Source organism: Apodemus sylvaticus, chromosome 10, assembly GCF_947179515.1.
Source record: "Apodemus sylvaticus chromosome 10, mApoSyl1.1, whole genome shotgun sequence".
Lineage (NCBI taxonomy): Eukaryota > Metazoa > Chordata > Mammalia > Rodentia > Muridae > Apodemus > Apodemus sylvaticus.
Genome location: NC_067481.1, coordinates 64,104,460 through 64,114,585, shown reverse-complemented (window position 1 = coordinate 64,114,585; position 10,126 = coordinate 64,104,460). Strand labels below are relative to the sequence as shown.

General features: G+C 52.6%; 1 protein-coding gene across 3 annotated transcripts in view; it reads right to left on the bottom strand.

Moving 5' to 3' along the window:
- Positions 1–342: 342 nt before the first annotated feature.
- The window catches only part of Tom1l2 (target of myb1 like 2 membrane trafficking protein), a 121,266-nt gene continuing 111,482 nt past the window's right edge, over positions 343–10,126 (bottom strand). For 2 of the 3 annotated variants that reach the window (XM_052194297.1, XM_052194298.1), the window contains 3 exons: positions 6,565–6,624; positions 4,736–4,772; positions 343–3,817 (listed from right to left, as the gene is read on the bottom strand). In XM_052194297.1, coding sequence (XP_052050257.1) covers positions 3,669–3,817; positions 4,736–4,772; positions 6,565–6,624 — 246 coding nt within the window. In that variant the 3' untranslated portion in view covers positions 343–3,668. The remainder of the gene's footprint in view (positions 3,818–4,735; positions 4,773–6,564; positions 6,625–10,126) is intronic. The other variant, XM_052194299.1, reaches the window with a different exon arrangement.

Here is a 10,126-nt window from a genome sequence, read left to right as displayed (position 1 = left end):
CAGCCAGGGCTACATAGTAGGACCCGATCTCAAAACATGAAATAAAATTTAAAAAGCAGGTGGGAGCTAGAGAGCCATCTCACTGGTTAAAGAACACGCTGTTTCTGCAGAGAGCTGGAGTTAGGTTCTTAGGGTCCACACAAAGGCTTTCAACCACCTTCTAACCCCAGCTCCAGGGGGTTCAGCACCTTCTAGCCTGAACTAGTAAGTGCACATATCCACATTTAGACCACACATATAAACACAGAATTCAAAAAATATAGTATTTTTAAAAACTGAGTCAGGTGGGCCAACTTCCAGGCCCTTTGGATGGTCAGGCCAATCAGACACCACACAGGAAGGGCTGGTTCAGCTATTTATTGTGGAGTACTTTACATGCAAGAACACAAGTTAGAGACAGTGTTTGGAAGCAGAGCCAGTGGGGTGGGGGACACAGTAACTGTCACTCTGAGCCACCCTCCAGAACCAGCTCTACCTACAGAAACCTAGGACAGGGACAAGAATCCGACTCGTGAGACAACAGGATAACAAACTCAATACCATTTTTTTCAGCAGCTCCAAAGATCCTTAGATCCTCACAAAGGAAGTGCAAACTTTAGGAAGAAATTCCACCCCGGCTCTCCCAGAGAGCCTGAGGGTATGAGTGTGGCAGGAGCAGTCAAGACATGGGGTGGACAGTTGTTCTTGGGAGCTAGGGGAGGCCTAGCTTAGACTCCATGAACAGGAAGGGCTGGGGATGGGCACTGGGCTAGGGAGACTCCAGAGGGCCACAGAGGGAGACTCTCCAAGTGGAGCCATTCCCCCACTGGCTGCCTGTGTGGCTGAGCACACAGGGAGACCCCAGGGAGAGACTGGCCAGGCAGGAACAAAGGCCCTCATTCTACCCCACCAACCACCTAGGCTGAACCAAGAGTGTCTGTGGCCTGTCCTGAGCCATCTGAGAGACCATCAGTGAGAGGACGGTGGGCAGGGAAGCTTTGTGGTAGAACAAAGGAGCTCACTGCCCCGGGGCCAGCAGGGCCCAGGTTCCGGGTGAGCAGTGCTGTGGCAGACAGCATGGGCCAAGTGGGGAGGAAGGTAATGAGCCAAGTCACAGTCACTCACACTGAGGGGCTGACAGAGTGAGTGGAAGCTAGCCCTGGCCACAGCTACCAAGCAGCCCCTTGGGCTCCAAACCCCCATGTCCCATGTACAGATAAACAAGTTGGTAACTCTCGGCCCAACTCCAGCCTACCTTCTTGGTACCTGGACAGAGGTCACTCTAGGTCACCTGGTGACTTTCTTTTACTGCTGCCTGATGACCAAAAAGGTAGGAAGCAGCAGTCTTCACACTTCAGCACACAATGAACAAGAAAAGGTTAATACATCCTCAAGAAAATATTTTGACAAAATAAATATTTTAACCTATAATCAGGTGTAATTAGTGCTTATGAGGAGTCCTGGCAATAATTTAGTGTAATTAAGTACATACTCTATCTGTGATTTCTAACACTTGTAGAGGCTGCTGGCTTGAGAGGGCCCAGTGTCTAAGGACTTTGCCTAGAGATGGTGGGGAACGGGTAGGAAAGAGTCCTCGGGACAGGACAGTTCACAAGAGTCAAACCCCCTTCAAGGCCCCCAGAGTCCCAAGCCCAATCTTGCTTCTGGTAAAGGCCTCAGGCACATGTCACTTCAGCCCACAGAGAAGTCAGACTACCTCCAGACACGATATGAAGAACACAAAGCAACCCACCAGCTGGGCTGGTCCCAGCCAGAAAGGCAGCCTCTCGATGGCTGTGGGGAGTTCTTGAGTACCTGTTGTGCCCACAGCAGCCCAGCTTCAGCCAGACTCAGCAGCTGTAGTCAGGAGGTCAGGGGACAGCTCTGGACACTAGAAACAGACTTGTGGGGACCCCCAAGGTGGGCCCACATCAGTCTCTCTCCCTGATGGAAGCCTATCTTCCTTTCTATATCATTCATAAACAGGAGGCATCTCTTAATTCAGAGCCGCTGACCTGATTGCTGCTGCCCACACGGCCAACTCTTGTAGGCTGTGTGCAGCTGACCCTCATAGACGACCCTTCTAGAATTGTGCCAGAAGCCAGACTTTCAGGTATGCTGGTTCCCCAGACTCCTCTGCTGTGACAAGCCTTCAGAGGCCTTAGCAGCCAGGCTAGTCTTTGAGGGCTCTACACTTGAGAACCACTGAGAAGCTCTGGCTGTCCAAGGGTCCTAAACAGAGGGTGGAGGTGAGACAGGTGCTCAGAGAACGCTGGGCACTTGGCAGGTCAGCTGAGCTCCCTGCAGGAGAGGCTTCCTGGGTACCTTTCGCAAGCCAGAATGACGTCCTCCACAGTCCTGCCAGATAACACCTCGCCAGACCTTCCGGAGACTGCTGAAGGAGGGGTGCTGGGTTGGGCCTGGGAAAGGCCACTTCTGTTTGCAGCCAGGGCTGCACAGAACCCACTGACCTGACTGCAAGTGCAGCCCATCCCCCTCCCTGCTGGAGTGGGAGCTCAAATGGCAACAGGTATAGCACTGAGCCATCCTAACAGTGGGAAAGGCTGAGCACACTCGGGTAAGGAATGTGTGGTGATGTTACCTGCACAGTATGTGGTAACACAGCCGCAGCAGCAATTCCCTTTTCCTAGGCAACAGCAGCTAGACCAAGATTATGGTAGCACTGAGTCATTTGCTCAGAGCCAGGAAACAAACCAGTAATGCCCAGGACTGCCGGGAGCAGGTATCAGCAGCTCTCACTTGCTCAGATCAAGGCTGTTGGCAAGCTTCAGAGTGAAACTGGTGCCTGGGGATATGTGAGGTGAGGGCACCATGAAGGCTGAGGCCATGTCAGGGAGAGGAGGAGTGGAGAACAGCTCCCGGTCCTCTGCACCTCCAGCACAGCACACAGCTACCTTCTGCTGGGCCTGGAGATAGCCTGTGGAGGCTGCTGAAGGCAAGGCCAATCATGGGGTGCACTAAAGTCCTGCTGCTTTAGCAAATGACCCTCTGTAAACACCAGGGCCAGGTATGAATGTGAGCGTGCATGCCGTGCCTGGAGGAGGCTGTCTGCCATCTGCAGGACACATGCTGGCCTCACGGCTGCTGTCACACCAAGAGACTTGGTCCCAGGCCTGGCAGCTGACTGATGGGGAAAGGAGTGAGGGACCTTCAAGGTAGTAACCCACAGAGCCCACTCAAGTACAGACACTAAGTGCCACAGGTGCCACAGGTCCTAGGGGGGAAACTAAGCCTGTAGTTACAAACGCTTGAGCCCTGCTTTCCCAGAGTCCTTGATGGAAGAGGGGGTCCAGTGGGGCAGTGTCTCACCTGAAGGAAGCCATGAAGCTAGGCAGAAGCAGGAAGGGGAGATGAGAGGGTCATTTCAGGAGTTCTGTCCAGAAAGGGTCAATGGGGCTTCCCTGCCTGGTACTGCACCACTGGTTCTTCCTGGGAAGACTGAAGGCCATGAGAGCCCTCGGGGAGAGGGAGGACGGGACCTCTGGTCAGTGCTGCTGCTGACACCCAGAAAGAAGGTGGCAACACTGGTCCTGACCAGGATGTCCTGGGCGCAAAAACAGTGGTGTTTCCATGGAGATACAGGTATGTAGGCTGGGGGTGGCCAGTGCCCAGTGTCCACTGGGAGAGTCAGTAGTGACCTGCCAGGGCGGGCCAATCCACAGGACAGCTCACAGGGCAAAGAGTGCATCCTCAGACCGCTCTGGCTTCTTCCGGTTTGAAGTGTTTGAGGCAGGTGCAGGGGCCTCTGTTGGGGGTGAGGGCAGGTCTGGAACTGTTTCTGCAGCTTTGGCTCTTTCTTCCAGGAACTTATCAAATTCTGCAACACAAACCAAATTGAGGGCCAGGCTTGCTGGGGGTCGCTTAGCTGGAGCCCCACACCCTGGTCTCCAGCTCCAGCCAGTACAACACTGGCCTGGCTGCCGGAGGTACATGTGAGCAGGAGTGGGGATGAGAAGGATGCTAGCGGAGAGGAACAGCTAGACCTTATGTTTTCCTGGGCTCTTCCAGTCTGGGGACCAGCCTAAGGGAAGTCACCTATTTCTGACTCTGCACATAGAACAGGGGAAAGCTGGATTAGGGGTAAGCGAGGGGAGGACCCTATATATTGCTGTGGGCCCCCAATGATGAGGAAAGGATCCAGCAGCCCTCAGTCCCTTCATCGCAAGACAAGGGACTGAGAAAACAGTCCCTTCATCCAGAAAACAGCGTGTGCAGAGTGCCCGCCCAGAGCTCTATCTCCCAAGTCAGCACAGGGTGGGGCTGATAAAATCGAGCAAGCACCTGCTTAGACACCACAGGCCCACCCTCACTGATGCAAGGAAGAGGCTGGAGCAAGGCCACAGAAGGCAACCACTTAGCACAATGGTAGGTCCTTAGACTGGTCTTTACCACAGGGTCTGGAAGAATCGGGGGGGGGGGGGGGGGGAAGGAGTAAGGGGGGAGGGGGAAGCATGGGCTGAGATGTAGAAGGCAGACAGAAGGGAGGCAAGGTCATATGGGAAGAGGGAGGAGCCTCGGTGGAGAACTAGGCCCATGTTCCCACCTAACCAACCATCAACTGAGGCCCAGATGCCCAGGAGGCCCTGCACTGTGTGTCTCAGAAATTTAGTCCCCATGAAGGCTAGGGCTCAGGCCCAGCACCACATGGCTCTAGCGGATCAGGTCAGGCCCTGTGCGGTCCTGAGAGTCAGGAACAAGAGAGAAGGAGGACTGTAAAACCACTGGTCAGGCCTACCTTCACTCGTGACACCCTCTTCTAGGTCGTCACCCTTCTGTGGATGAAGCAGAGAAAGGCATTAAGGCTCATCCTTGCCTTGCCTTGCCCTGCCCTGCCCTGCCCACCCCACCACCTCTGCCCACCCATGGCCACCCAAGTGCTACTTTTCCTGCCTCTAGATTTCTCTTCTTCCTATTAGAGAAGTAGAGAGCAATCTTGGGGGGGGGGGGGAAGGTTTTGTTTTCTTAAAAAAGCAAAACAACAACAACAAAAAAAATTCTAGGTTTTTATCTCTTAGAAGGACAAGAAAGAAAAATCCAAAATTGATACAGGCTGGTCCCTACCTGGCCAGAGGGATGAACCCCACCCATCAACACCAGGTTCTGAGGAGAGTTGCCATGGCAACATGAGGCTGAGGCTCATCAGTGCTGCCAGCACAGGGATTCTGAAGATGCCATCCACACCAATAGCTAGAAGCTGCTTGGGGCCTGCATGGCCTATGCCTGACTCCAGCAGTGAAAGCCAGGGAGGCTGGCAACTAGATACATGCCCACGGCCTCCCAGCAGCTGGGCCAGCCTTCCCCTGGACCCAAGCTCCTATTCTTGCTACCTAGAGAGGCCGTGGAGGCTGTGTACCTCCTCATATTTAAGTGGATCACACTTGAACAGAGAAGAGCTTCTACACAGGCCTCACCAGCGGGGCTGAGCTATATGGGCTTTTCCTGATATATCGCTGCCTCACTGAGAGCCTTGTTAACAAATCCTTTCTGAATCTTGTCTCTTTAGGGTCTAATGGCACCTAGGTTGGCCTTGAACTCACCTGAGTTCAAGTAACTAAAGTTGGCCTTACAGTTCTAATCCTCCTGCCTCCATTTCCCAAATGTTGAGTTTATAGGTGTGTGACACTGTCTAGTTTGGGACAGGGCTCTGAGCCTTTCTGGTCTTACCTCAGTGAGGGACATATTTCTTTCTAAGCTCTGGGAAGTCACAGAACCTTTCAATCTTCCCTGACACCCTGGTGGCTGCCTCCTAGGGCTGTCTCTTCAGAAGGCCTGGCCCCCTGGGACAAGGCAGTGTTTGCCCTGACTACAATGCTGTCCTTATTGTGTGGGACTTGCTACAGGAAGCCTGAAGCCTCACTGAATCCCCTACACCCCGCTGCTGTGAGTGAAATGCTCTGTAAGGAGCAGGGCTGACCTGAGGCCATCTTCATCCTCTCCCCACCCAAGGAGATGGAGAGACATTCATTTAGGGCAGAGCTTGTAAACAAAAATGATAAGATGGTGGGAATGGGATGGCGGTGAACTTAAAACCAAGCACCTAACTCACTTGTGGGGAAAAAAGAGAAAAAGAAAAAAGAAATGGGGGCTGGGATGCAGCGCCCCCTCCTCACATGCACAATGCCACGACTTCAATCCCCAACCAGGGGAAAGAGAAAGGAAACAAAAGCCAAAACACAAAAATCCCCTCTTCCCTCAAAACAAAAAGCAGCATGAAACAAAAAACAAGGAAGCAGAAGAACCACTCAAACACACACCTCTGCCATGTAGGAGAACCTGGAGAGGAGTCGGTGTGTGTTACGAGTGGTGAGAGCTGGGTGCTCTAGTGTCCACAGATGTGAGACATGTGAGGGGCCTGCCCACATCTGTACGGAGCTGTGTGGCTAGGAGGCTGTGCCCAGAGCCGGCATCACCAGACCACATGTGAGAAAGGAAGGTGAGCTCTGTGAGCTGCCCTCGCCCCCTCCTCCGACCCACCATGGTGGAGGAGCCCCAGTCCCAGGCCTCTCCTCCAAGAACACCTGCCTGGCCACAACCCACACAGCAAATGTAAATGTCAAGTCTCACCAGGTCTGTCCTGAGCCACACCTCAATGTCGTCCATGACAGAGGGCTGCGCAACGGGAATCTAGGAAGGCGGAGGCGGCAAGCAGCGGGGTCAGGCAGCCCCACACAGCCAGGCAAAAGAAGACAGAACACCAGAACAAAGTAAATCGTCAAAAGTAACCCCCAAACAAAACCAAAATGTACACAGAGCAAAACAACTACATGGCGGGCGGGCACGCACGCACAGGCAGCACAGCGGCTATGTGTGAAACGGCAGGTGAGGAGGGCAATGAGGTGGTTATAAGGTTATGAGGTGGTGAGGAGGGCAATGAGGTGGTAGGTTATAAGCAGGGGCTGGGCAGCAGGGGCTGCGGTGGGAAAGTACGTCTTCTTGATATGGATAACTCTTTGCTTCTGTGTGTGTTTGTCTTTTCAGACCGGGGCTGCAAACACCTTCTAATCTCAGAAAGGACTAGTCATGTAGTGGCCATGACAAGATAATCAGCTGCCCTTAGTACAGACCACCCCAGGCCAAGGGGCTTTTAGGACTGAGAGGAACCAGGGCAGCAACATTCCTGTGCAGGGTGCAGGGTTCTCAGGAGGGCCCGGCAGCTGAGCCCTGGGACCCTGTCTGCTCCGTGAGGTGCTTTGTGAGTGGGAGAAGGAGACAGCAGCACGTGCTCCCTTGGTCTGGGAGCGCCCTGCTTCCATAAAGTGGGCTCACTGCCTCTGAGGGGAGCGCTGCTAAAATGAGGGCTTTGATGACAAGAAAGGATGCAGCGCTTTAGTCTTCTTTCTCCCTTGTGAGGAAAAACCGCCACTCAGTAGCCTCAGACGCCTGAGCTTCCTTTAGTCTGCCTTTTCTCCTGCCTAAGCTTCAGTAGTTGAGAAAAGTAGTCCAGTGTGAGCTGTCAGCAGAATACCCAGGGTGTGGCAAGATCTCCCCTCAGACCTGGGTGTGGGAGGAGTCACGCCTTGGCCTGAGCCAAGGGCCCCAGAACATGGGTTCTGGAAAACATATGCAACTGAAATCATTCAAGTTGCTGTCAGATATGACAGGATAAGGAGTGAAGGCCTTTAGACCTTTAGAACCACGTTAAAAAAGGGTGGCTCCCGCCTAGGCAGTGAGGCGCTGGCCTTTAGTCGGGCAACCTGCCTCTTACCTACCCTGGGACTGAGAGGGGCCTCACCCGGGAGCCTGGCTTATTATTAGCTCAGTATCTCTAGAAGAAAAAAAAAAGAAAGAAAGCCGGTGCTGTGTCCATAGCTGGCTACATTCTAATGTCAAAATCTGGGGCAGAAATAAATTTTAAATAGACAATAGGAAAACTCAGTGTAAGTAATTCTTGAGGACAACAAAAATAATCCCAAATTCGAACCTGAAAAGGAAAAGAACAAAGCACTCATATTGTCAGCTCCTGCTTTGAAGGTTGAACTCTGTGAGCAGAAGGTGTGGCCCCGCTGATCAGAGGCTTGCAGTCCCCCCCACCCCCCCATCCCCATCAGCAAGCTGGTGAGCCTGGCTCTGAGAACGTGCTTTGTGCCCGAGCTTCACCCTGCCGTGGGCAAGTGCAGGCATTTTCAGGATGGCTCACTGATCACTACACAGTGTCTCTGTGCTACTGTTTTAACCCCCAGACACTTCAGACTGTTGAACTGGATGTTTTAGGAGCTCCCACACAATGACATGAGTCCTGGTGACAAAGCAGATGATGACTTGAGGTGACAGCAAGGATGCTCAATAGCTGTGCCTGCAGTGCCCACGGCAGATGCCTGCCTTCCCCACCAGAGAACATCAGGACACAGTGGGTGTGATCTGCTATCTCATGACTGCAGGGGTGGGTGGGGTGAGAGGGGGCTTCTACTTTGACACACTCCTGAAACAGGATGTGCTGTTTTCATGATCTTGGTGTCTATAAACCACAATGTCTGACTTGCAGAGGCCATGTGCTAGGCCCAGTCCACAGCTTACAGTCAACAGTCTCTCCAACAAGAAACGCCAGCTGCTAGAGGCATGTGGGCCCTTTTTGCCTTGTCCATCTCAGTCCACCAAGAAGAAACTGATGCCATGTCTGCAAACTTTCTTGGTGTTGGTGCAGAACATAGGCTCTCCTGCAGGAGGGCTGGACACTTTCACTGTGTTGTTAGTTCTAAAGGGTCACAGGTCCAAAACCTCCAGGTTTTTCTTATAACTTTTTGTTGTTGTTGTTGTTGTTGTTGTTTTATTTGTAGAGAGGCAGGGCTGGAGAGATAGCTCAATGGTTGAGAACACTGACTGCTCTTCCAGAGGTCCTGAGTTCAATTCCCAACACCCACATGGTGGCTCACAATCATCTGTAATGAGATCTGATGCCCTCTTCTGGTGGGTCTGAAGACATTTATGCTGTACTCATGTACATAAAATAAACAAACAAATCTTAAAAAAAATTAGTATAGAGGCCAGGCTGGGCCTGGTGGCTGGAGTATACACCTTGATCCCAGAGCTTGGGAGTCAGAGACAGGTATATCTCTATGAGTTCAAGGGCAGTCTGGGCTACATAGTGAGTTCCAGGACAGTCAGCACTATGTAGAGATCCTGCCTCAAAAAAAGAAAATGTAGAGGGCTAGGGAGTAATTCAGAAGTAGGGCACCACCTGCATACCATGCATGGAGCTTTGGGTTAATTCACATCATAAAAGACAGCAAAGAGCTGAACACAGCCATGCAATGGCAGTGCCGTGGGACAACACTGGAGCTGGGCTCCACCTGGGCCGTAGTGCACAGCGGCAGGCTGGGGGCAAGTCTTGCTCTTTGAACCACTTCTTCAATATGGAGAGCCTGCCTCTTGTTTTAGAAGCCTCAGCTGTGGGTAAAGGTAGAGGAGTTGGCCCAGGTCCTTCGACAAGGCTTGGCCCCCACTTCCTCATCTGGGAAACAGATGACTGAAATGTGGTATTCTGAGTCTAATACTCCTGAGTCAGGATTCTTCGTCTCCCAGGTTTGTGTTCCTGTGCTCTCATGTAGAAACTCAAGAGAGTCTGGTCACTGGAACTGTGTCTCGGGCCTCGAGATGCATTCTGAGGAGGTGGGTGTTGCTTATCAGCTAGGCTAACAGAAAGCAGGGGCTGATACAGGAGCAGAGCTATGAACCTGCTCTGGGAAGCAGGCAGAGTATCCCTTTCACCATATTGGCACACCAGACCCAGACTCAACATGTACACTCACTGGAAAATACAGTCCGTGGAGGCCCAGAACAAAGGAGAAACACCCCACTCCATCCCACCTCTGGGTGATAGAGGGATGGGAGCATGGCAGGAGTCTTAGTGTGCCTCTGCCCTGTGTCTTTGAGCAAGTCACCAGGCCCGTGGGTGCCTTAGCATCATATCCTTCCAATGAGGTGCTCATCCCGCAGACCTGTAGGAAGCTGTGGTTTTCACATGCCATGGTTTTAGCATCTTTTTGGACCCTGGTCCGAGCTGCAGGCTATTGGAGGAGGTTGAAGAGTGACGAAGAAGACAGACAGGAGGTGAGGACAAAGGACTCTGTCCAGAATACCCTCCCAAATGCTGTGAGACCAGTGCCAAATGCTGGCCCAGTTAACATGG